Genomic DNA, 26968 nt, shown 5'->3' with positions numbered 1-26968 from the left:
GAGTCCTGGAACGCTTTGATTTCCATAGAGGAAGGCGGGGCCACCTAAGGCCAGGGGCCGTAACAATTGTATTAAATTAAATGTCATTGTTCATGTTTACTGTAATGACAGAAAATTGCTTAGGGAAGTTTTTAGTTGTAACTGTTTTAGTAACTTTTTTCTTTTTGGCAGCAATAGAGGTCTGCTCGTCAGGAGGATAATTCTGTTCCCAATTTTGATCCTTTCTCTGGATTTGTTTAAAATAAGAAATATTTCAAATATTGCCATGCAAGGATTTAGTAAGAAAGTGTTTGTGTAGATGCTGCTTCCCCAAAAAACAAAACAAAAGAAAACCATAGTGGAACTGTGTATTATGGTGCAAACAAAATGAGCTTTGGAAAAAAACAATGAGTTTGTTTTGGAATGCACTGTTTATTATTTCTAATGTGAAACAGGGGCAAACGTTTAACTCCTCACAACCTTTGACAGAGCATACGTTCCATGTAAATATTATCGTTTTATTCACTTCACTCAAGTCAGATGCTGATTATCTTATTCACTCTGTGGCAAAATACTTCTTCCATTCCTCTAGATAGATTATGCAAGCATGGCTTTTGTAGGTCAGTCTTTACTGACAAGTTACAGCTCTTTCAGCCCTTCACATATGAAGCCAGCAATCCATAAATGATAACTATGTGACTAGGGTGGATCAACAACACAAAGCAACCTCCCAAGGTTGTGCCTCTGCTTTTGGCCTAAAGCTTGAAATCAGAGACAGTTATTTGACCCTGTTGAGCCTGTTGGCTAAGAATAGATGCATTTTAGATGTGTTTAGACGAATACACATAATGAAAAAACACAATTTTATTGTACGTTACTCCAGACACTAACAAATATTTAAGATATTGCCCAGACATGTAGTGCCTAGTACCACTGCTCTACTTGTACAAGCAGATACTATTTATTTTGTTTTATGATCAGTCAAATGTTCAGTTTCCTAGCTAAAATAAATGTTTAGCAAAGCCACATTTTGAAGAAAGAAAAATCTTGGTTTAAAATTGGCCATCGTTTCTTTCAAGATTGCCTCCAATTTCTGTTCTGTCCAACTTCAATTCAGTCTTCCATGGAAAAACATTCATGACACGTATGAACCTGAATAAGACACATTTGGTGAAATGAACAATAAAAATCAAAGTTTATTGGGTACAGTTTAACTACATATGACAGCTGTGTGTGTGTGTGTGTGTGTGTGTGTGTGTGTGTGTGTGTGTGTGTGTGTGTGTGTGTGTGTGTGTGTAAAATAATATATGCAGTAAAACTAACTGCAAGAAAACAAAATCAAGAGCACAGTCCAAAAAGCTTTTTGTGTTTTTCTGGGCATTACATTTCTAAGTAACACACTTTGAAAACAATTGTTTTGCATGAAAACAACTTTGGAAGCTCGAATTAAGAGTTAGCAGAGCCCAAGTTTAATATCTGTGTTTAATATTTGTGTTCAGGTATGTTTATATATGATGATTTCATTTAATGAGATTGGAAAAATCTTGTGGATTTGGGTTTTGTTTGAGGTTAGTTGCTTAAAGTTGGCCATGCAACCTGACCTATTTTTTGATTATTATATCAAATAAATGTTCCTTCCACTCATCTCACTCTGGACTCTGGAATGAAGTGCCTTCAGATGCCTCTTGTCATGCAGGGCAGCTGCTTTGCCTCAGCAGGGGCTCTGCAATTTAAAAAGTTACAAAGTTTGCCACTCATACTTATAAGCAGGGGAGGTCTGGATTGAGTTCCTTAATTAGAACTATTTGAAGTGCCTCTGTAGATTTGGTAATCCCAAGAATGTGCCCATCTGTGTGTGTACACACATTCATATGTATTTATGTGAGTTTACACTGATTACACCAGCAAGCACATGAACACATATTCCTACACTTCAGTACATATCTGCTTAAGCTACCCATACACGCAGCAGGGTGTTGGAGAGTCACGTGGCATAGCACTGCACAGCATGACTATACGTAGATGAAGACAACATACCCACCCCCACATCATCTGACACCCATCCTCCCCATTAACAAGATGCAAAGAGTGGAGAGAGCTCCATGAAAGATTTACAAGTGATCTGAGGTGGTCTCGATCAGAAGCAGAGATGAGGCCAGTTGTTGGAGGCGAACGAGAGGGAGGGAATTCCAGGGAGAATCCCTGAGTGTCTGAAGTGTGATTTTGTATTCAGAGAAGAGATTTAGTATTCCACTGCTCAGCAGTGAGCGGTCTCATGGATGCTTTCACCCACTGTCACGCCCTGCATCGTGCAGATTCTATCTCAATTGAGTTTGACGGCTGATGGAAGGAGACACATACCTGCACCTTAACACCAGCCAACTTTAAATTCCAGTTCAACTAAAAGAAATTAAAAAGATCATAACAGAGAGGTCAACTCTAAGTCATGGGGAGGTATATAGTTCATAATTTCTCAGATGAACCCTATAGAGAAATCAAACTATTTCAGACCAAGGCTTTAGGATATGGATTTATTATATGGATCATTTCATTTAAAAACATAAACAGCTAGAGTTTGCAACTTTGACAGCAAAGGGGCTCCTCATTATTTACTGACCTCAGCTTCCCCGTGTCTCTTATTTGACCAAATGCAATGAAGTAATGTAATGAAGGCTGGCCCTCATCTTCTTTTTCTCATCTTGATCCAGGATGATCCAGCTGGCATCAGCCTTCTTTTGTGTTCAGAAAACTTGACAGTGCACATGCTAGGGTAGCCTTCACTACTGGCATTGCTCCAGTGTTGGTTTGAACGGTTTTGTTTTAATAAATTCCATCTGTCTCGAGTACATCTCTTGTGACGCCCCACTTCTGTTGAACCAGTTTGTCACTTTTTCTACACAAAGATATACCCATGAAAATAAGATAAACTAAACCAAAAAGTCCTGCATCTGCACATTTTTCTTCCCATTGCTGCAGCAAGCACCAAATCGTCCCTCCTGCAGCGTTTGCAAACGTGAGTGCATCAGAGAGTCATGTTGCTTTTGACAGTCCTACCAAGAAAGCAGACATCAGAGTTGGCTCCGTCACCAATTATATAATTAGCTTGGACAGCCTTGCAACCAAATCTGCAACAGACTTTAGCTGTGTCCATATAGAAGCTACACAGACTTTCTCCTCATATAAAGTCAACTGGAAAACTTGTAGCCGGGGAATGGAAAGAGTGAAAGGGAAAATGAAAAAAAAAGGGGAAATCTGAATCCACCAGCCATGTTTGAGGTACAAGCCACGACATTCGTGCATCAGGTGCATCTTAGCATAAAGTTTAGTCGCGCGCCCCGTGTAATCTAGCGATTAGAAGGCACCTGAGGAATTTGAGTTGTAGGCCAAGGTGGGACGGTTCCTGCCTCGTGAGCACACAGCGTGCGCGCTCCTGTCTCCATATCACTGACACTTCAATTAATTCTGCTGCTCCACGAGACAGACACGCACTAAGGAGCCCACTGGAGCATCGAGAAAAGCTCAGAATTTGCGCACAGATGACCACAAAATGACACCGAGCGCTCGCTGTAGAATTTAGCTCGCGTGGATCCAAGAATTGATTCCGTGAGTAAGCTTAGTCGCGAAGCGAAGTGACTTAAAACAAGCGCAACAGCCCGTTTGTTTTGCACCCCGCAGTTTGTGGCCAGGGACCCACGCTGGAAAATGAGGCTGGGAAGCATAATTTTATTCGTCGCTTTCTGCTCTTTCACCGCTTATTACGTTTACGAGCCCATTCCTGAGGAGATAGAAGAGAGATGGAAACTCATGCTGACCAACTCTTTCTTTAGAAGTCTCAGCCATCTGGTAAGAAAAATAAAAAATAAAAGAACTATTCTTGCCGTCTATCTTGATAATCTGCTCTGCTGTTACTGAAATACAAGCCCAAAGAGTGTAGGCTCTTCAGTATTGTGGATGTATGAACACACCTTTCTGATCACTTTAATGCACTGTATGTATGTCATGTAGCCATAAGCTGAGAAACGGTAGGTAAACTGCCTTTGTTCTCTGAGCAGCTAAGGTGGCAGGTTAAACGTTTTGTTTTTTTGCTGATGTAGATGCACATGCTGGTTACACCAGATTATGTCAGATGCTAATCCATGTTTTGTATAGTCCTGCTCACCTGTTCTAATAATAGAACCTATCAAGGGAACCCGTCTGCGTTTATGACGGATAAGACGCCCGTGGTTTACTGTAGCCCATTGTGCTACGGCTAATAGAGGTGGATTTTTTTTTATTGTCTTCAAATGCGGTTTGCATAGATTAGTGTTGCACCATATCATCAGTAGTAGTGTAGTTTTAATATAATGGTTAGTCGATTTATTTTGGAACACCTTTTTTTCTTATTAACATCCTAAGTATTAAGTAAATCTTAGTGCTGCACTTGTTTTTAATATTGATTATTATGCAGTTAGAAAAAAGGTGCAGTCTACTACCTCGAACACCACAGGACAATTCTGTTATTAAACTAGAGATAGTGGTATCTCATTTTTCCCTTTTAACATGAGAACATGAGAGTTACAAAAAATCATCTGTTTTGGAGATGTAATGACCATTTTGTAACAAAATCCTGAATTTTGATTTAATACTAAAATGTTTAGTACACATCACTTTGGTCTTTGTAATGTCAAGAAAGGGACCCCTCTTGTGTTTTTCTTTCTTTCTTTTTTTTTCTTTCTTTTTTTTAAATAAAACTACTGCCTGACAGGAGCTCCTGATGGTACTCGTCCTAGATGACTCTGATTAGGTTATTGTGGGCACATCAGCTGATTACCCTGAAGCCAGCTTTCTACTGCTTCAGCAAGCAGACATAATGGAGTACCAGTCATGCTTTTATTTCATTTAGATATGACTTCTTTCAACGGTTAACTTTAGGGGACTTGACATTTTGCCAGACAGCGTTCTTGTGACTCCTTGTTTCTCTCGCTTCCTCCTTATCATGGTCACAAGTTTGGCATATTTGACCTTTTCTGTTTTGAATATTATGGATGTTAGGCTGGCATAAGTGTACATAGTATAAGCCTGTTTATCCTAACATTATCATTTGTACAAAAGGTAGTAGAGATGGGTCATGTTTCACAAACACTAACAAATTATGTGATGTGTTTTTCTCTACACCTTACATTTGCCTTTCTCCATTTCCAGGCAGACATAAGCGAATTACTGGGCCTGAAGGACTACATGGGGGTAATGTACTTCATTACTCTTTTAGAGAAGATTGCACCTGTTTCTGATGAGCATGTCAAGGTGACAGAAGAAAAGTTTGATGGAGTAGAGGTGGTGTTATATCAGCCAAAGCACCGAGGTAGTGACACAGACCTCAGGAGAGCGATCATATACCTGCACGGTGGAGGATGGTGTCTGGGGAGTTCCAGTAAGTAGTTGGGCTGGGCTCTGTTCTCCTTTATCACACTGAATAAGGACTCTGTGGCTTTTAAAGGTGAACTGAAAGATGAACACATTGTGTGTTCATCTCAGAATATTACCATTGTTATTTCAAGAGAGTAGTGGTGATATTCTCTGATTGATTGATTGCGGTTCATGACATTACAGCTTCATATCGACTCCCAGTGGCTGGACTGTGACAGGATCATAAATAATGAACAAACTGTGAATCACAAATCACAAAGCTTTCAGTTTCCTGAGGAAATAACATGCCTTCTGCAAGATCGGTGGGGACCTCAGGGGGTGGTTACCCTTGCTAATCCAAAGACGAGACATGCAGTTTGACACATCTCACGCTGCTCGTGCAATCTGTTAAAGGCCTTTCACAATTACAGTAACATGAATCTTTCCAGGAAGTATTGCTAAGCTGAATGCCAGGTTCATCTCTCTTACTGTAGCATCAAATTTATTAAATTTAATGCGATGTATTGTATTACTTAAGTCTTTTTCATCCTGCTTTTCTACTATCTACTTAGGAATGAGTCCATATGATCTCCTGGCCAGAAAAGTCGTCACTGAGCTCGATGCTGTGGTTCTTTCAGTGGAGTAAGTATTTGTGAAAAAAGAGGTATTGCTGAAGCAGCATGTTTTTTGTTTTTTATGGCATTATTTAAATTCTTTTTTGTTTGTGGTATTAATAGATCTCATCCTCTTCCCCCGACTTTTCCCCTGTTGCTCATACACAATTTTCTTTTGTCACGTCCCCGTCATCCCTCATTAGTCACAGGCTAGATTGAAGTGATGATGCTGTTAAGCTCTCCATTTTTCTTTTTGTTTGGGACTCTGTAAGCCTTTTCCCCATCATAGCACTTCCACTGCTATTCTTTGGCACACCCGGCTCCTTGTCTGTGTGTGTGTTTGCTAATACTAACATTATCTGCTAAATAATTTTTTTCACCTTTTAAACATCTTTTTAGATATGGGTATTTCTACCTCTTAAAATGTAGATTTTCATAGTCATGAAACCAACCCACTGTGTAGTAAAGTGGACAGCGTATGGGTTTGGGGTGTGTAGGGTATTTCCTTATCTGGCTCATCTGAATTCCTTTCTGCTTTTTGCCAGTGGTTCAATGTGTAATTGAAGCATTAGTGAGTCTCAGGGTCAGCCATGCGTAACATTTGGCAAATAGATTAAAATACTTGTAGAGATGACACCAGCACTGCAAAGGTCAGAGCAAAACAAAACCGTTTATTGTGTCAACCATATTTCAGCATCGTAGAAGCAGTTTGCAGCAGCTGTAGTTGTGAAGTGATTGTTTGATTCTGGACATGGGCTATTTATAGCTGGCTGTTGTCGCGAAATCAATCAATGTAGAGCAGTGTCACAAACCACGGAGGCCCCAGAAAAGTGCAATCAAACGTTGAGTTTATTAACAGCCCGGAGAAAACATCAACATATGTCTTCTGACCAAAATACATGTTGTGGGTACACGCCCCCCCATGGCGTCAATGACAGATTAAAATAGGTTCCAGACATTAGTCACAGTTAATCGTACATTTTTAATAGCTATAAGCAGACATAGAACTTCTCTTTTCTATAACACCTTCCATACAAGGTAATAAACTTCAAGCCCTCAGGGTCTCTGAGGCTAATTATCGACTCTGATCATCTGTTACCAAGTAGAATAAAATATAGTAAGACACCAAATGAGTTAAGGCCTCAGGCCGCACACATTCCTAGATTATATGTATTATATGTACTGTAAGCATGCATTGCAGTTATCCTTCTATGTTCTAGTTTCCCTCAGCATGTATCACCTGGACAGTCACGCCAGTGAAGCTTAAGAGCCTTAATGAACCGAACATCAACTCAAAATAAGCACAGATATGCAATGTGTATAAAATACTTCTAACCGTACTTGTAATAAAAGTTAACACAATGGAAGGATCCTCAAATGGACATCTTCAATAAACAACTGTAATGCAGTATCAATACTGTCAGAAATATTAGATGAAATAATGCTGTAAAGAATGTTATTAATGCAATTATAATGATGCAGATTATATGGCAGCAATAAAAGAATTTCTGTATCTCCACACTGTGCACGCTTATGCAACCAGATATATACTTTTTTTATTATTATTTTTCCTTTTCCTTGAGTTTTTCATTACATAAATATTATATCCATTGCACATTATGTAAGTTATAGTTCAAGTTAATAACTAAATGGCAATAAGTTCGTTTCATTTTTATAACCTTTCTATACTCTGTCTCTTTATTGCCTATTCAGTTTAAAAGATGTCTGTTTGTCTTAAAAAAATAATTAAATTTTTTTTCCAACGTGTTTTGTTTGCTCAAATATTGTCTGTAAACATGACTTAAATAGTTAACTCTGCTCAGGTATCGCCTTGCTCCAGCGCACCACTTCCCAATCCCCTATGAGGATGTTTACCGTGTGGTCAAACATTTCCTCCAGAAGGGGGTGCTGGCCCAGTATTATGTGCACCCTGGACGCATTGCTGTGTCTGGGGATAGTGCTGGGGGGAACCTGGCAGCTGCAGTCACCCAACAGGTACTGTTTTTTTTTTTTACTTTTGTTTCTAACATCGAATCTGTTTTCCTGTTCATGAAGTGGCAGAAGAATAGGTTATTGAGTGACTGTGTGATAAATAGTATTCTCTTACCCTGAAACAGAAGACTGTTCCTGTCTTCGATCTAAGTATTGGCATCTTTATATTCAATTCAAGTTTTTCAATTCTCTCTCTCTCTCTCTCTCTCTCTCTCTCTCTCTATATATATATATATATATATATATATATATATATATATATATATATATATATATATTAGGGGTACAACGATATTCGTATCGATATTGAACCGTTCGATACAGTACGGTTCGGTACGCATATGTATCGAACAATACAACATTTGTAATTTATTTTATCAACTTTCCTTCCGACGATGCTGTCTGTGTTGAGCGCTCAGTGAATCTGCGTTCGACTACTCCGCCTAGGCTGCACTGTCGAGCGCAGATCCACTGAGCGCTCAACACAGACAGCATAGTCAGAAGGAAGAGCGCAGGGCAAGCTAGCAAGACACATGGACCTCCCCCACCCTCATTCAGATCTGGCGTTTGGAATTATTATGGTTTTCATGTGACGTATGACCCTGAAGGTAAGCGAGTCATGGACTAAAGTAAAACAGTATGTTGGATGTGCCATGCAATGCTCAATTACATGGGTGGGAGCTAGTGTGTTAGCGCAGTTAGCTCGTTAACGTGTTGGCTGTCTAGCCCCACACACGGGGCGATCGGCGGTAGCTCGTTAACGGAGATTTGCCGTGTTGTGGCGTTAAGGTCATTTCAACGAGATTAACCTGAAAGCACTAGTGGGAACACAACGAATATGACTGCACATTTACACCGACATCATCCTAGTGCAAAGACAAAAACAACAAGCATGCTACTAACTTTAGCCGAGTCATTTAGACAGCTGTTAGCACATGATTCTCCTTATGCTGCTGAGAATATAGCCCAGAAGAAGCGGATAGTATAGCTTTTATTTTGGAAAGAGACATTTCTCTGTAATAAACTCTCTTTTCCAAAGATGAGTGATTCCTCAATCAGATACAGGGCTTGCAATATCGCTAGCCCGACGTCCTGGAGCTAGCGATTTTTTTCAGTCGGGCTACCAAAATCTATCTCTGCCCTGCCCGTCGGGCTATTGTAGGAAGGAAAAATATATGTCAATGCTTTTGCATTCTTTCAGAAATGTAGCTGGGTAATTATGTCATTGGCATCTGTGAGCCACTGTCAATATGTGACATATTGAAATCGCATTTGAATTTGCGCTTGTTTTTTTGCTTTCACTTTGCAATCGTGCGGACTGTGTATAGAGAGCGACAGCACTGATCTGTGAGTGATGATAATTTGTGCACCAATTCCTCTGACATCGTCTTATTAATCGTTAGCTTACTATGCAAACATGACAAGTGAAATCTCCCGCAGCAAGCTTAAACATGTGAGAGGTTGATTGCGCAGAGAATCGCTGAGCTTATGTGAGTGCGTGTGTAAAAGCAGCAGTATATATATATTTTAGTTCTGCTGAGCCAAATAAGACAGGTCAGGGTGAAGAAGTGACAGCCAAAGAAAAGCTTACCACAAAACGGAGAAGTTATGACAAATCAGACTATAAGGCAAAAAGAAAGTGCAGCTTTATGGTTTCATGGACAAAATAATTTCTGTGGCTGCAATATGACGAACTATATAACCAGGGCTGCACATAAGTGGTCCGCAGGTGCGCATTCGCTGTCAAAATAAAAAACACGCACAAGGGTTAGGGTTAAATTTAAAAACTGTACTTTTGAGTTAAAATATAAATTTATAATTTTAATAAATGAAAAATTAAAAAGGCATGAACATTTTTTTTTGTATCGAAAAAATATCGAACCGTGACACCAAAGTATCGAACCGAACCGTGAATTTTGTGTATCGTTGCACCCCTAATATATATATATATATATATATATATATATATATATATATATATATGTGTATGTGTGTGTGTGTGTGTGTGTGTGTGTGTGTGTGTGTATATATATGTGTGTGTGTGTGTGTGTGTGTGTGTGTGTGTGTGTGTGTGTGTGTGTGTGTATATGTGTATATATATATATATATATGTATATGTGCCAAATCACAACAAGGAGCTTTATATTGTAAGGTAAGTTCACTAATACAAAGAAAACAGAGAATAACTCAGCAATCATATAACCCCCTACGAGCAAGCACTTTGGCAACAGTGGGAAGAAAAAGAAAACTTTTAACAGAAAGAAACCTCCAGCACAAATGAGCCTTATATCAAGAACCTACATCTGAACACAGCCAAGACCAAGGAGATGGTAATCGACTTCAGAAGAACAAAGCGATCTGAGATCTTCTACCGCTCACCATCGAGAGCCTTCTGACCTACTGCTGTACTGTGGAGGATAAGAGGAAACTGCAGCAGGTGGTGATGGCGGAAGAGCGGGCAATTGGCACTTCACTAACCCCCCTCAGAGAAATTTATACTGGCAGACTTCAGTGAAAGCCAGTATCATCATCAAGGACCCCTCGCACCCTGGACACTCACGTTTTTTTCCATCCTCCCCTCTGGTAAACACTACAGGTCGATCAGATCAAAGGCAAACAGACTCAAAGGTTTCTACCCACAGGCTGTCACATGCTCTACCTCCAACCTGATTGAAGGTTAACTGTGCTGTTAACATTTATGGGAATTTCAACTGTTTTAAAAACTGTATTTATTTACTGTCTCGGAGGCCACACCGAGACAGCACCGGTGGGCGGCCACGTGGCCCGTGGCCGAGACGAGACAGTTCAGATGGGCGGCCACGTGGAAGGCGGCAGCGACCACTAAGCCGGTCCGGTGGGTGGCCGCGGCGGGTGGCCGCAGCGGTCGAGATGAGACTGTTCCGGTGGGTGGCCGCGGCGGTCGAGATGAGACTGTTCCGGTGGGTGGCCGCGAGGAAGGCGGCGGCGGCCACTGAGCAGGTCCGGTGGGCGGCCGCGAGGAAGACGCCGGCGATGACGGCCACTGAGCAGGTCCGGTGGGCGGCCGCAAGGAAGACGCCGGCGATGACGTCCAGAACATGGCTGGCGCGACGACGCGGCAGCCGCAGGACCAGGCAAAGCAGAAGCCGAGGCCGGACCGGGCGAAGCAGAAGCCGAGGCTGAGGCCGGACCAGGCGAGGCAGCGGCTGAGTCTGATGCCGGACCAGGCGGCGCAGAAGCCTCTGGCTGAGGAGCGGCCGGGCCAGCGGGCGCGGAAACCCCTGGCTGAAGAGCGGGAGAGCTCACAGCTGGCTCTGGGTGCTGTGGCTGCAGGTCCGGGAACTGAACGGGATGGTGGACGGGCGACTGGGAGACAGGAGGCGACTGGACTACAGACTGGACAGGAGCAGACTGGACTGACTGGACTACAGACTGGACAGGAGCAGACTGGAGGACAGGAGGAGACTGAACTACAGGGGACTGGAGGGCAGGTGAGTGAACTGACTGGACTGAGGAGACTAACGGATAAACAGAGGTCGGTGAGGCTAATGGCTGAGCTGAGGTTGGTACAGCTGATGGCTGAGCTATAGACTGAGCTAATGAGGGAGATAAAGCTATAGCCTGGGCTAGTAAAGCTGGTGCCTGAGCAGGGGACACTTCAGCCAGCCTAACCAGGGATAAAGCTAGTGCGTGAAAGGCTGGATCAGGTGGTGGATGAAGTGGTGGGCTGATGAGTAAGCAGGCTAGCTCTTCCGAGCCTCCGGAGCATGAGGGCACTGGCTGGAAAGCTTCGGCTGGGCCTCTGGGATGGTCAGGTTGGATTCGGGCTGCCCTCAGCCTGGGTGCTGGGACAGGCACGGGAGGTGGCTGGACACCACTCACCCCCACCTGAGAAACAGAAGCGGGTGTGGAGGTAGACTGGGTCGCAGCTGCCCTCCTCCTGGGAGCTGGCACTGGTGTGGGTGTAGACTGGGCCCTAGCCATCAGAGGAGGTGAAACGGCTGAAGGGGAAGGCCGAATCTGGGCCGCCATGCTGGTGGGAAATGGCTGAGTAACGGGTGTGGAAATAGTGACGGTGTGTGTGTTACTGGCAGGTTTATTGGGGATTGTTCTGGTTTTTCTGCCACCACTATTTACAGTCTTTGGAGCAGAGCAGAAAAACTCTTCCCAGTCCACGTCCTCGTCTAGGAGGGAGACTCCCCATGAATCAGAAGTGAGTCTATTGTGCGTTTTAAGTGAATAATCAGATGGTGAGTGCGAAAAACAGGCACTGGCGCTCACCATCGGGAGTGGCTGAAAGTAGTCAGTTTTATGGCGGCGTGTGCGCCGCTTTCTCCGGGAAGAGGAAGCGGCCGGGGTAAACAGCAGAGCCTCTGGCGCGGTAGCCTCCGTTGACCCGAGGTGGGAGGTGTAGCCGCTGTGCCGTGGCGATGGTGGAGGTCCGGCAAATGAGGCGGCGGGTGTGTGAACGAGGAGCGGAGTGGCGAGAGAGGGAGCGGCCGAAGCACGGCGTGAAACGCCCACACTCCGCGGCAGATGCTCCGGTGCATGGGAGGTAGCAGGTGGGTGAACGCGGCGTCTCCGAGGCCCGCCCAGAGCCAAGCGAGTACCCTCGAAGACGTGCTCTCGCTCCGCGAAGAGCCGCTGTCTCTCCTTGAGCTTTTCCGCCCACAAGGAGAGCGCTACCTCCTGCCGCTCGTAGAGGTCCGAGTCCGCTGGGTTCCAATCGTGTCTTCATGGCACGGGTCGTGTCATTCTGTCAGGCGTTGCGTGGAGGCGAGGAAGAAGGAACCCAAATGCAGGACTGGCAGGTAGGTGAGGTTTATTATAAGGAGTGGGTGAACGGACACTGACTGGCTGGACAACTGAATGGCGGACTGAACTGAGGGAACACACAGGAAGGACAACATAACATCAATGACACGACAGTGAACGAGTAGAAACAGAGGGCTTAAATACACAGACTGATGAGGATGATAATGAGAGACCGATGAGTACACAGCTGAACATAATCTGGCTAATGACACTAGACGAGCTGACACAGGAAAAGCAGGAAGTGAGCACATGGAAGTGGCAAAATAAACTGAACATGAACAAAACTGAAAACACTGGGTCACCAACCCAGGAACCCTGACAATTGCGAATCAATTCTTAGATACTTTATTTCAACTTTCGTACAGTTCACATACCTTACAAATACCATCACTGTTTTGTTTTTAGGAAAAAACAACCAAGGAACCTTGGTTCTTAAAAACACCTAAAATACAACCATCATACGACCTGTACCCTGTATATCATTTGGCCTTTAAAAACAATTGAAGTGGTTAACTGATAAATAAGAACTGTTACATCTAATGCGTCCGCTGCAAAGCAGTGTCTTTTGGGCGGCTGTAGCGTGGTAGCTCAATACCAAGTTACTTTGAAATGCCACTCAAAGTATCTCCGGGCAAGAAACTGAACCCTGAGTGAGTGTGTATGCGAAGGTGCTTAAGTATAGAAAAAGCACTGAGTGTGAAACTGTATTATCAAAAATGGCTCTTAGGCTTATAAATAACAGAAGTGTTATTTCTTTGAAAGGCATGAAGGCTGGTCAAGGACCTGTTTTTGTGGGCAGCTGTGTTAATCCAACATGCTTGCTACTTCCGCTATTTAGGTTTGTAGGTATTACAACACTGAAGTTAACAGGTCATTACACTTGAAGCCCAACAGAAAATACTGAAGTGAACTGAGTCAACCACAATGACACATGCATTTCTGGGCTAACATTTTAATCCTTCTTTCATTCTCTCTTTCTGTCAAAACAGTTACAAAAGGAGCCGAGTCAGCAGATTCAGTTAAAGGCCCAAGCACTCATCTATCCTGTGCTGCAGGCTCTGGACCTTTACACACCTTCATATCAGCAGAATCAGTACATGCCCATTCTGCCCCGCACTCTTATGGTGCGTTTCTGGAGTGAGTACTTCACCAGCGACAAAGCTTTTTTTAGAGCAATGATGGCCAACACCCACAACAACCCAGAGTCTTCAAGCCTGCTGAAGTTTGTCAACTGGAGTGCTTTTCTGCCAGAAACGTATCATAGGAAGTACAACTACAGTGCTCCCGCAGTTACCGAGGGAACAGTTGCAATGGATGGACCATCTCGATCTCTTGCTGATCCGAGGGCGTCGCCTCTGCTTGTTCCTGACGCAGCTTTACGCTCTTTGCCGAAGGCCTACATTCTGACGTGCGAGTATGATGTTCTCCGAGATGATGGGATCATGTATGCCACACGGCTCCGTGCTGCTGGCGTTGAGGTGACACATGAACATTATGACACAGGATTTCACGGAGCATTGATGTTCACCGTGTGGCCAACTGACTTCCTGATTGCACGTCGCATGACAGACAACTATATTAAATGGCTCAAGGAAAATTTGTAAAAGGTTGAGGATCAGTAGTAGTTATTCCAGCATTTCTTCACAATGCAAGAATGTTTTGATTGGGTGTAGACTTTTGTTTCTTGGCCGTGTCTCCTTTTCTGTTTTTGTGTGTATTTATTGAGAAACTTGTACGTTTTGTTGCAATTGATAGGAGTAGGGAGCAAAATTTTGAGAGGATAGAACATTTTCTTTCCAAATAGGGTGGCTTGAATGCAGCATAACACATGACGGCATCACAAAAGTACAATAATAGTGTTGTGTTTGGCTCAACAGGCAAATATGAGGGTAAAAATATCTGTGGACTTTCTTTGGCCTGTTATGGTTTTCCATCCACAGCACCTCATATCTAGTTTGATCTTATGGCTTTAATTAGTAATGCATACCACTGAGAATTCTGAAATATTCCATTAGAGGTTTAAAGAATCCAGTGTAAGTTTTGACACAGCAGAAAAGAATTTTCACAACAGTCTGTTTAGCCAAAGTTAACATTTATCCAAGCTGCAGGTCACTGAAGCCTGAGGTGATGTTAGAAAATATCAAAAACACTGGCTTGCATAATCGCAACATGTTTAAAACAAAAAAGAATGACTCCTTTTGTTGTGTATCCCTTACATGTAAATGGTGCACATAGAGTTGCTTATGGCAATACCCTTAATTTAAACTGCAGAATGAATGGCATTTTAATCTAATAAAAGGGGGAAAAAAACAACTTCAAATCCTCATCAGAAACTCATCTACTTGCTTTGTGCTTTAAAATATTTTCATTTCAAGGCTACAGGCAGTGAAATAAAATAATCCACATTCCATGAAGAATATTGGCATCTGTATATAAAGAGCATGCTGCAAAGAAAAGCTTCGCCATACGCATAAACACATTTTTGCTATAAAGCTTAGCTCAGTGTAAAGAAGCAATATGGCAAAAAAAGAGGAAAAATATCTGGAGCCTTAACCTTTACCGATTATTACAAGTCTCACTTCCTATAATATGAGCTGATAATTTTTTATGGTAGTACATTATGTAAATAAACTACTTTACATTTGGAAAACCAGAAAGTGCTCTCATTTGGGAACATAGAGTCATAAATATAAAGTCGCCATATCAGGAATGTAGCATGTAGAGTTGTTTTTGCTTCATACGCAATAAGCAATGGTTCAAAGACTAGGGCACTTAGCTGGAGTTGTAAGTACAAGACCATTTGCCAGTTTGGTGAACAGTATGTAGGTGCGATTAAAGAGTTGGTAATTTGGCTTTCTATGCACGTCTGATTGTGTTTTTATGACAGTTGTTTGTTTGTCTTTGACTTTTGTTTTTATCTCTAACATACGCAAGAAGTTGAGTTGCTTTTTCTTTTAGCAATGGTGAGGTGACTTTAGACTGATCACCTGTCATTAGAGCATTACTGTTTCCTCTCTCTTGAGTGACACCACCTCTGTGACTTCTGTACATATGGGAGATATCCAAATAACAAGCTGCAGTTAACACTATGCCTTTCTGGTCTGAAAGTTTTGAAATGTGTATGAAACTGGGCACAGTATGTCTTCATTGATTTTTAGCTTCTTTTTTTTTTTTCTTACCAACATTGTTGGTAAAAAAAAAACCACATTGCAACATTTCAAGTTAACAGACAAAGCTAGCTTATTTCCTCAAACAGCTCCACTTGCTCAATTGTCAATATAACAGTTTCTATTATTTGTCCTGGGTTTCCTTTGTTAGGTGCATTTTTTTTTTAAAGCTATATGACAATAAATTTACTTGATCCTTACTTTGGCTCCTGGTTAATTGTACTTGATTTGCTAGCACTAACACCATCTTCACCAATGACAAAATGTTCCAGTAATTAAATGTTGCAAGAATCAAACTTTCATGAAGCTTAATAGCTTAATCTGTAATTTCAAATGTCAAATACAACATTGATTTTAGGATTTTGAGAGTAAATGTTTGAAATGCATTCCGGCATTTAAATTAAATAACTGTACTCAACATACAGAAATCAGGATAAAACCTTTGTAAATGATACCCATGATGCCTCTGTGACATTGGTGGTCTGAAATGTAATATTCCCAGAGAATTTACTGTTTTAGTATATCACCAAATCATATTATAAGTAATATAGAGCTTCAGGCGTTATATTTGTCCTGGCATACTTTCATCTCTTTTTTTCCTGTTTGCTCTGTCTCAATATCAGGAAGGTAGTCCAGGCTAAATAAAATGATAGGTCAAGCATGGTGTGGTTAGTCGTGATGGGCATAAAATCCTTGCATGAGACGCCTCTATGATTCAATTTTTCTAGTTGGATTTTATCGTGTTAGGTTTGATAATCAAGTTACCTAACATGCATTTCTTTGGCACATGGAGAACATGCAGCATTTACATGGGAAAGACCAACTTGACCAGACCAAAATTGTTCGAATTTAAATCATTCTTGTTGATTTAGACTATGTCAGCCAGATGTTTACATACTGTGGTTTATTAAGTGAATACAGGAACTGAAACTGTGTAATTGATACTCATTGTGTCATTCCACACCCAGCTCATCTCAGACTACGGCATTTGCTTCTAGTAGATCGTGCAAATTTTTTTTTCCTTTTTGTAACTTTTGTCCAGTTATTTAATCAAAATTCATTTAAATATATATTAATTTAACCAATACTCCCTTTAATGATTTGTGGAGAAAATGTTGAAGTCTAGGTAATAATAAAAGAGCAGACAGTTTTTAATAGTCTTTATTAGCTTAAGAAGCTATATGGCACTATAATGTGCAAACATTCCCAAATAAGACGTAACAATGATGAAGCAATGCAAAGTTAAGAGTTTCAGCAAATGTGACAAACTTTCATTCATATATATATATATATATATATATATATATATATATATATATAATATGTTTGTGTGTGTGTGTGTGTGTGTGTGTGTGTGTGTGTACGTATATATATATATTTGTGCATCACTAAAGGAAGCAGTGATATGAGGAAAATACAAAAAGAAATATAGAAAATAAAATAAAGAAACTACAAAGTAGGTCTCATTGATGTACATGGATGCTATGCTGATATTCTTTTTTTTTTTTACGTACAGTAAGTTTGTAGTTTACTCATGAAGGGTTTCTTTGCACCACTGTTTTGCTGACTATATTTCTAATCTTAGATTCTAGGAGGTCTCTGAACTTGTCACCCATGAGGAAGTAGAAGATGGGGTTGATTACGCTGTGAAAAAAGGCTATAGGTCGGGGTCAAGATATAGATACTCTTTATGTGCATCCGTGTGCAAATCTCCAGTCCTGCCCAGTCTTGCATAGTTGCTATTGACACATTTCTAAGCACATGGTAGGGAGTGTAGAGAACCAGAAATAGCGCTGCCGCTGATGCAACCACCTTTAGAGGCCGCTTGTATGATGATGCCGTGCTGCGCTGCAGAGCCCTTTCCTGGACACGCAGTAGGTGTGCTATTTGGTAGGAAAAAACACAAAGTCCAAACAGAGGGAGAATATAACCTGTCACTGTCAGCCCCAAGCTGTAGCCAAGCACACTGATATCTCCCTTCAGACTGCCAAAATCTCGGCACATGGTCCAATTTTTTTCTTTTAGGTCCTGCACCATCAGCGTTATCATTGGGGCAACTTCAATGCTGACAGCTATCCAGCTCAACCCTGTAACAATCAGAGCTGTTCGTGGCCTGAGCAGATAATGGTTCCTCATTGGATACTTTATGAGCAGGAAGCGGTCCATGCTGAGCCAAACCATAAAGAGTATGGAGGAGTAAAGATTTACATGCAGGACGTAGCGGTTGATAACACAAACATAGAGATTGCTCTCTTCCTTGTGATTTGAATAAAGGTAGCAGAGGCGTGGCAATGTGGAGAGGAAAATAAGGTCTGAAACCGCAAGACTGAAGAGGTAAATATTGCAGCTCTGCCACTGTTGTAAACAAAATATATAACCAAGTACAACCAGCAGGTTGCCAAGGAAACCAACAGAGAACTCAATTCCATAAAATGTTGGCAGGTAATAGGTCTCCAGTGCCTCAACTATCTGCGTACAATTAAGCACCTGTAGCAAAAGAGGAATACAGAGAAGACAGGAGTGAAAGAAGGAGAAAGGAAGAGGACAAAGGCGAGGATTGGGGCAAAATGAGAGAAAAAACAAAGTAAATTATTTATTCAAACTAATTTATCCAGTCAGTTATATCAAAGTCTTACATTCTGGAAAAGAAAACTTTAAGGAGATCTCCTTAACTCAAACTGAACACATTGAGCACAATACACATTATATTTGTAAAGATAAGACTTACCATGGTGTAGTTGTTTTGAAAGCTGCTGTTAGCGAGGATATGATGTGCGGTAGTGAGCAGGTGCAACCTCCCTCTGTACACTGGAAACAGTAAACACAGAGTAGTCAGGGTACTGGTGCCACGAATATGACATAAATAGCCATTTCATTTATGGTTTAAGTACACAAACACTTTGCGAGTTATTTGCATTTACAGCGTGGAAATATGATGGACGCCCAAGAAAACATGACTATATAGAATATAATTTTCTTATCAAAAGCTCAGATGAGCTCTCCTCCATTATTACCAGCATGATATTGAAACAAGGGTTGGAAAAAACGAATTTTTTAAATTTTATTTTTCAAATTTTCAACCAAATCGAGTGTTTAAATTCTTCTGAATTTTCGAAAAAAATGTAAACATTTGCATTCAATTGATGAAGACTCGTATAGTTTTATTTGAAATCTTTCCTAATCTGAATAATAAAATAAACATATTTGAGTCTATTTTGTCAACACATATTTCTGCTTGAATATTTATATTGTCTGATTACAATGCACGACTGCTTGCATCACTGTAATATATTCAATATTATTATTATCTATGAATTGATCCCATAGGCTGCCTTTACAAACATTTGTAAAATAATAAGTTGTTCTGAAGAGCTCACTGAACTCAAGTGTGGGAAAAGGAAACCACTGTTGCAACATGTCAGTTTGTGCAACTGTTTTTTTTCCCTTTCCGACATTCGTAATGATAATTTCTAAATAAAATTATTGCAAAGTGAATCATTTATGACCCACAGTGACTCAGCCATGATGTGACAGACCGCATACAGTTACAGAGCAGGTTCACTGAGTTCCACCGGATTATCCGACAGTACATTCTCCAATGTTATTGATGCTCAAAAGTTAGTTACTGAAGGTCTTATTTTCCCATATTGAAAAATTATAATTTTAGAACACATCATGTGTGTGTGTCTTGGTTAAACCACAATATCAATAGAAGTGTGAAAATAAGATTTTTTTCGCCCTTTCTCAGCCACGCCTAACTAAAGTTGAGACTGTCTTCTTTATATGTAAACAAAGCAACAGTGTGTTTAAATCTGAAAAACACATCATCAGTGGATTTGGTTAAAGCACAGCATCAGTGTATAAAGAAGATATTTTCATCCATTTAATAAAAGTTGAAGCTATATGCATTTTATGTTAAAACAGCAACAATGTGTTAAAATGTGAAATCACACTCATTGCATGATTCTATAATTTTACTTACAGTCTCCTTTGAGCTGATGGTCTTGCTTGGTGGCTTCTGGCAGTCCTGACTAAAATGGCAAAATTCATAAAAAATTAATCAAAAATGTTTTTATTTCATTGTTTTTTGTCTAGTCATCCAATGCTACTTTATTTTAGTATACAGAGCTATTTCCCTGGAATTTGTTGTTCAAACGTTAAAGGCGTAAGTTCTAAGAGCACTGAAATGTTTTCTAGAAGGTATTTTTGAGTCACTGTATGGTTATACTTGTTCATAAGAAGCTGCAAAAATTTCAGTCACGTACATCTTGCATCAACCAATAGTTGAGTTCCTTTTTAGTTAGAGCATGATTTTCAAAATAACTCTTTACTCACTTCAGAGTAAACTCACACTTCCTCTTTCTGTATTATAAATAATGTGTTATGTAGAACCCAAAATAATTTTTCTTCTCCACTATCAGTCACTCAATCAGTAGTGTGGATAATTTTAGCATGACATCCTCAAGCACTTTATTAATAAAGTGGCATGGTTTTGCACATGTTGAAAATGCCACATTCTCACTTCTAAAAAAATTGTATGCAGTTTGAGCAAGTGTGCTACTTGAGTAGGCCATGTTGGAGGCATGAATTCATGGGACTATTACCTGTGCTAATACAATATTGGCTCAAATTCTTGCTAGTGGGCATCACAACGATTTTCTACAAGGCAGCTGGTAGACTATGCAATGTCTGACACTGCAAATGCATTTGTATGTAGGTGTAGTGAAGCATGGCTGTTTCTTACAACGGCCTCTAATTATCAGCTGGGGAGGAGTGGATGTTCGCGCTATCCTCCTTCATGCCACCACAATCTGGAAGAGCTCACACAGCTAAAGGACTTGGTTGCTCAGCTGCAAGCAGAAAATCGGCAGATGCGGCAAAAGCGAGAATCGGAGCAACCTGGAACCAGTGCTGCTTCTACGGGTTCATTAACCCATGGGTATTCTGCTATTTAAGCTCCCGTGACTGAGAGACTGATTTATCTTCCTCGGGAGAGGTAGTGCCCATGGTTCAACGGTAAGACTGGAATAGGTATTGCCGAGTGGGTGGAAGAGGTGCAGGCCTGTTTGAGGGTACGACATCTTTCACCAGCCGACCAAACCCTGTTTATCTATGATCACCTGGAAGGCGAGCCCAGAGAAGAGATTAAATATCAGCTTCCAGAGGAGAAAGATGGTCGTGAAAAGATTTTGACTATTTTACAGGAACTGTATGGGTGTACTAAGTCATATGTTTCTCTGCAGGAGGATTTCTTTTCAAGATGACAGCAGGAGGGAGAGACATTACAGGAATTTTCACATGTTCTTATGTGTCTCATGCATAGGGTTGTGAAACAGTCCCCTCGTGATCTGCTGAACAAAGATGTCTTGCTTAAAGATCAGTTTGTTGAAAATGATTGTTTCTTACAAAGAGAATTAAAGCAGTATGTCCGCGGCCACCCTACTGCCACCTTGATGGATGTTCGTCGGGAGGCTATATTATGGGAGCGTGGAGGTATGCCAAGGGGCAGTAGGAATAGAAGTTACTCGGTTCCCCCGGTGTTAGGATTTCAGCACAGTGTCCAGGAGGTCCCTTTTAGAGGTAGTCTGGCAGGTATTGCACCCTATGAATCTAAAATACAGGAGTTGAAAGAGATTCTTAAAAGTCAGCAAGAGCAGTTGAATCAGCTCGCAAGGGGTCTTGCTGCTTTGAATAGTGCTTCCAAACCATATCCTGCCTCACGTAATAAGGCCATAATTTGCAGACAGTGCCAGAAGGTTGAGCATTTTGCCAGAGAGTGCCCTGGTGAGCCCACAGTCATGCCTGCTCAGTCAGCTGGTACAGCACCGCAAGCCAGTTCAAGTAATGTTGTTTGTTCTTCCATTCAGGAAAACTTCCGCCCCCTGAACCATTGAGCCGAGGTTAAGGTTAATGTTTAACCTGAGTCATGTGAAACATGTTCGCCGTTCACTTAGGCTCAGAGTCTGTAGTACCTGACCCTTTGCCCCAGGTTATTGGTAGGAAACCAGTAACACCCGTTGTCCAAGCCACTACCTCAGTCTTCCCTGGGTATGCATTGTCTGACCTTCATGTTTTGCAGGTGACTGACCCCATGATTTGGGAGTTTCTGCAGTTTTGGAGACAGGGGCCTGATGCCAAGGAATGTGGTTGCACTTCAAGGCTGACCCTTGGGTTGGTCAGGCAATGGCATAGGTTAGTGGAGCGGGATGACATGTTATATTGGATGGTCTGTCATCCTGGGAGAGAAGAGACGCTGCAGGTATTGTTACCCAAGTCCCATCAGGGTCAGGTTTTGCAGCAGCTGCACCAGGAGCATGGTTATCAGGGTGTTCGGAGAACAGTAGATGTGGTTTCTCAATGGTGCTCAATGGCCTGTCATTTTCTCAATGGATAGGGATGTATGGAAACACCCAACAGTGGTGCCAGGAGTGTGAGCGATGACGGTCGGCTAAAGATGCGCAAACCCATCCTAATGTTTATATGGGTCATTTGCCCGCAAATCCCTGAAGCTAATTGGTGTAAGACATGCCACGACCAGCGTGTAAAGGAAGTTCCCCTGCGAGAAGGTCAGTTGGTTTATCTGAAGGAAGTTGGGCTTAGAGGCCGTCATAAAATTCAGGATGTTTGGAGAACCCTCAATGTCCCCTGGGGTTTGCACAGATCCGCTGCCAGGTATTGCTGATGTCCAGAATGGTGTGGCCCCTTTACATAGGACTACTCGGGCTAATGCTGGGATGCCCTCAAATCCACATCATCTTCCCCAGGTCGCAGGAAGCACTGCAGGAAAGCTGCTCATTTAGTAACACCCTTAGAGAGTGGTAACAAGACTCTTACTGTCACGGTGTGGCATGGCACACCGTGGAAGGAGTGGGGAAGGAGGACCCAGGCGCGGTGCTCTATGTATAGACAGTGTTTATTTAGCTCCAAGACTCTCCTAAGTAGCTCCCCCGACGAGCCCTGATCAGCGGCAGGTGTGTGGCTTCGGGTGTGGCCAGTCCTTCCACAGGGCCACACCCCTCAGGCCTGCAGGTGGCTGAGCTCCATCCTCCAAGCATACCCGCAGACGTACACACACACGCACACACACACACACATCTACAAGCATGGAGAAGAGCAGCAGCAACACCAAAATACATATAATAATGATAATAATAATATAATACATAACTGCTCAGGGATCCTGGGTCGCCCAGTCCCAGGACCCTGACACTTACGGGCTTGTTATAATGTGGCATAGTAGGGTGGACCCTGACTACTGCTTCTCTCTGTTTCATTACAGGATCATGCTAAACCACTGCTGTCTTGTCTTATGGTCTTGTTTACTTGTTGTCCTGTTTCTACTTTTAATTCGGTTTATTCCAACTAGGGTCGGCATTTATTTGCCCCTTGTGTGATGGTATTTTACGCTTGATGGTGATGTTTTAAAGTGTGTTTAAAGGAGACTCTAGGATAGAATCTGTATTTGTTGTTTATTTTAGTTGTTTACTTTGTGTAACTCTTCTGTCCTTTTCTTTTGAGAAGGTCCGGCCGTTTGTGGGAGACTAGGCATGTGTGGTGGTTTCCCTTCCTCCAAAGAATGCATGTGTGTACACTGGGGTATAGGTATAACACACCGGTTAGATTGCAGTGAGGATTGCGGTGAGGTCGCACGGGTGAGTAGCGGGTGGCACACTGGGCACTCCTCCCTGTAGTCTGCCTCCAAGTGGGCGGTATTCCCCCTTTATATTTAGTTTACCTGTTTGTCAGGCTGTTACTGTACAAAGGCAGTCCTTTTAATTAACCTTTTTACTTCTATTGATGATTATCAAATAAAGTATTTTTAGTAATTTTGTTTGTTTCTTTGCCCCACCGGTGCTCCAGATAACAAACCTGCGTGATTGTGAAAATTGGTACATCTATTAATCATCTTTTTTTACACCCCACGAAAACAATAGCATTTAGGTTGGTGGTGTTTCGCTCCTCTGCAATCCCTTGCGCCACTACATTTGGTGTGTGTCGACGGGATGTAAGTTCGGCTTTAACCTGCCTCAGCCAAATCCTTTCCTCCCCTCCTGGCGCCGCTACATAGGCAATATCAAGAAAGCTTCAGGGCTGCAGTGCATGAGAAATTAAGTCTTGTTTTTTCATTGCAGTGTGGGTACACTGGACAGGCCACCAGTCTGATGCAGGGCTCCATTCCAACACCTTGATACTTTTCTTTTTTTCAGCCATTCTGTTGTAGATTTGCTGTTGTGGGATCAATGCCTGCTGCATGACACAATTTGGGCCAAACTTCAGCTGTTGGCTTAACATCTGACTTGAGATTACTTTGGTGACAAGCGGCACCTCTCCTTGGGGCCAGAGGCCAGTGGGGTTGCCCGAGCACTGCCTGATTGAAATGAATTCAGAGTTTATTCGCGAAGACCTCAGTACTCAGTACAAAGTTGCAAAGACAGTAAGAGAGGAGCTCCACCTGACTCACACTTGTGCTCACACTTGCTCACAAGTGCATTTCATTAGCAGCTACTCAGACTCTTAATTCACAAGGAAGCAGTATAGGTATACTTTCATGTGATAATGTTCTTTTTCACTGCGTGGCACATATGCAGTGTTTAAAAATGTTTTCATCCAGAACAACAACACATCAAAAACTAAAACAAACAAAAAACAAATAGTGAAGTTATATTATTTTTGTCCATAAAAACTCAGACTTGGCCTCCAATACTGCTGTGTGTGTCTTTTTGATTAGAATATGTCCTATAATCTGCACATTAAACAAATCTAGGGCTTCCTTCTTTCATCTGCACAGTATTGCCATAATTAGAAACATCGTGTCTCAGACTGATGCTGAAAACTAGTTCATTCATTTGTTCTATGCAGGACTATTGTAGCTTGATAAGTCATTAGCTGATCCAAAACGCTGCAGCAAAAGTGCTTAGCAGGGTCTAAAAAGGGAGATCCTGTTTCTCACAGTTTTCTTTACTGGCAAGATCCGTCTCCCAAAAAATCAGCTTCTTTCATATCTTAAAGACTTCATAGTATGATATTATCCCAGCAGAGCACGTCATAGTTTTCAGTTCACAGGCTCTTTTCCTGTGGAACCAGTTTTCAGTTTGAGTTCAGTTAGGTCTGGATCAGCTAACGCTTAAAGATTAAGCTGCTAGGGGACTTCTCCAATCCATTCGTCTGTCTATGTCTAATATTGTAGTTTATTAATCTTACTATATAAAGTGCTTTAAGATGACTGTTTTTGTGACTTGGCACAATGTAAATAAGCCTATATGAAAATGCTGTCTACACATCAAGAAAAACACTTCTCATCATCAGTAAGAGTAAATCAAATGGCTAATATGTTAATGCGATATTGTTGGTTTGTTCATTTTCCAGCATATTGTATTCAACACCTGTCCTGTGGTTACATAACACACTAATCGTGATTATGTTGAGCCTGATGGTGAGTCTACAGTATATTTTGGCAACAGAGCTTACAATGTTTAGCAGCCTTTTGAAAGCACATGACATAGTGCTGAGAGATCATAAGACACATTCGTGTGAGACAAAGTCAGGTTGGGCCTTTATTGATTTTTTTGAAAGACCTTTAACTCCAGATAAAGCAAGCTAGACATAATACAGCTGGCATGTCCTTATGAAACCCAGGCAGGGACTGTGAGGGGTTTGTTTGGTTACGGGATCAAAAGTAATCTTTCAGCATTCCTGTCTTTAATAGTGTTCAGTTTGTTCTAGCGGAGGCCAGCGCTAGGGCAAAGATGTAAGTCTGTTTTAATTCTCACGTGAGAAAAATCACGTTATGTTTTGCCTATATTTACAGTGGCTATATAATCATCTTTGAATTATGAATTCATTTTTATTCTCCAGATTACATAAAAGACATGGTTATCCAAAGTCAACCATGAAAAAACAGACCCCCCCCCCCCCCCCCCCCCCGCTTGCTTTTCTTTTTAGTTTAATTTATTTAAATTATTTATTTCTTTAAATAATGATACGCATAAAATATGCTTTACTTAGTTTTCTTAAAGTTAATTAAGTCATATTAATGAAAATAATTTTTCCCCTTCTCATCTCTTTTACATTGTTGCGTGCAAGCCTTTGTTTAAATAGCATAATGAAACAGTCACATTATTATTTTTACAATAATGCCTTTCTTATATTTAATATAGTTCAAGATCTTTTTATTTGCTGTTCTGTGTAGGACAAGAGTGCTCTCTGGTGGCAGGCCTAAGCAAACGTAAGTCTTGCGTATCTTCATGACAGCATGTGCAGCTGAAGGGTTTTTGACATCTCATGCAAATGCAGTCTGTATGACAAACTTTTTGTGTTTTTACGTTGACCACGAATTGAGATTTTTGTGATTTGAACAGTTCAAAGTGACTCTCCAATGCACAACTTGGTGCTCTGTAGTATCCTGGAGTGAAATAAGACATTTTGCTACAAGAAACGGGAAAAAGAGAAACAATTTAATTGAATTTCTTGTAGCATAATTGTTTTATATGGTTTACTTTAGTTTTATTGTTGTTTGCCCCTCTTGTTGGCCTGCCAACTCTGTGCAGCTGCTGCACTAACTGGATGTTATTGAATGCTGAATGCAATTACAACAAAATGCATCTGTCCCCTTCAAACCTGCCGTGTACGTGCTTTTGAAGCAGAGTAAAATGAAACCATGAAAGTGTAAATATGTGCTTCATGTTGTGTTTGTTGTTTACAGGACATCAAAAGACAAGCTGCATGTTGTAAGTTATATAAATGAGATCCACTGATAAGCAGACTGTGTTCATATTCACAGGAACTGTGTACAAACCATAACATTGTTTAATTACATTTGTAAATTTTGTGTACCAGCCTCAGCAAACATTGTATGATGCCAATTTTTTGCAGCAGAGGGCAGCATTAAGTCAATACTCATATATCGGGCTGAAATTCCAAGTGTCCTACCCTAGTTTATAAAGAAATACATAGATAGAATTGTGTAGATAGAACAACAATGAAATAGACAAAGAACTTAGTTTTAAAAAAGTATCAACATTTGTAGCTAAAAATGAA

At 41.4% G+C, this 26968-nt stretch overlaps 2 protein-coding genes across 2 annotated transcripts in view; one reads left to right on the top strand and one right to left on the bottom strand.

The window, feature by feature from the left end:
* Positions 1-3147: 3147 nt before the first annotated feature.
* On the top strand, positions 3148-16116 carry aadac (arylacetamide deacetylase). The gene is made up of 5 exons (XM_080890245.1): positions 3148-3822; positions 5161-5389; positions 5937-6006; positions 7802-7973; positions 13754-16116. Exons 1-5 carry the CDS (start codon positions 3682-3684, stop codon positions 14366-14368), a joined length of 1227 nt encoding a protein of 408 aa, XP_080746371.1. The 5' UTR covers positions 3148-3681; the 3' UTR covers positions 14369-16116.
* Positions 16117-17463: 1347 nt separating this feature from the next.
* LOC308401559 (succinate receptor 1-like) overlaps positions 17464-26968 on the bottom strand; it is a gene marked incomplete at both ends in the record, with an annotated part of 53692 nt that continues 44187 nt past the window's right edge. Inside the window, 4 exon segments of the mRNA XM_080889833.1 lie at positions 17464-17598; positions 17600-18418; positions 18660-18739; positions 19914-19962. Coding sequence (XP_080745959.1) covers positions 17464-17598; positions 17600-18418; positions 18660-18739; positions 19914-19962 — 1083 coding nt within the window.

The sequence above is a fragment of the Rhamphochromis sp. 'chilingali' genome (assembly GCF_963969265.1).
Source record: "Rhamphochromis sp. 'chilingali' genome assembly, chromosome: 8".
Classification (NCBI taxonomy): Eukaryota; Metazoa; Chordata; class Actinopteri; order Cichliformes; family Cichlidae; genus Rhamphochromis; species Rhamphochromis sp. 'chilingali'.
The sequence above is the reverse complement of the archived record's forward strand: the minus strand, read 5'-3'. Positions and strand labels throughout refer to the sequence as shown.

Bases quoted from the DNA above. Each gene is read 5' to 3' on its own strand.
- aadac (XM_080890245.1), top strand. From the start codon at position 3,682: ATGAGGCTGGGAAGCATAATTTTATTCGTCGCTTTCTGCTCTTTCACC. The intron at 3,823-5,160 runs GTAAGAAAAATA...CTCCATTTCCAG, and splicing joins TTAGAAGTCTCAGCCATCTG to GCAGACATAAGCGAATTACT. The intron at 5,390-5,936 runs GTAAGTAGTTGG...CTATCTACTTAG, and splicing joins ATGGTGTCTGGGGAGTTCCA to GAATGAGTCCATATGATCTC.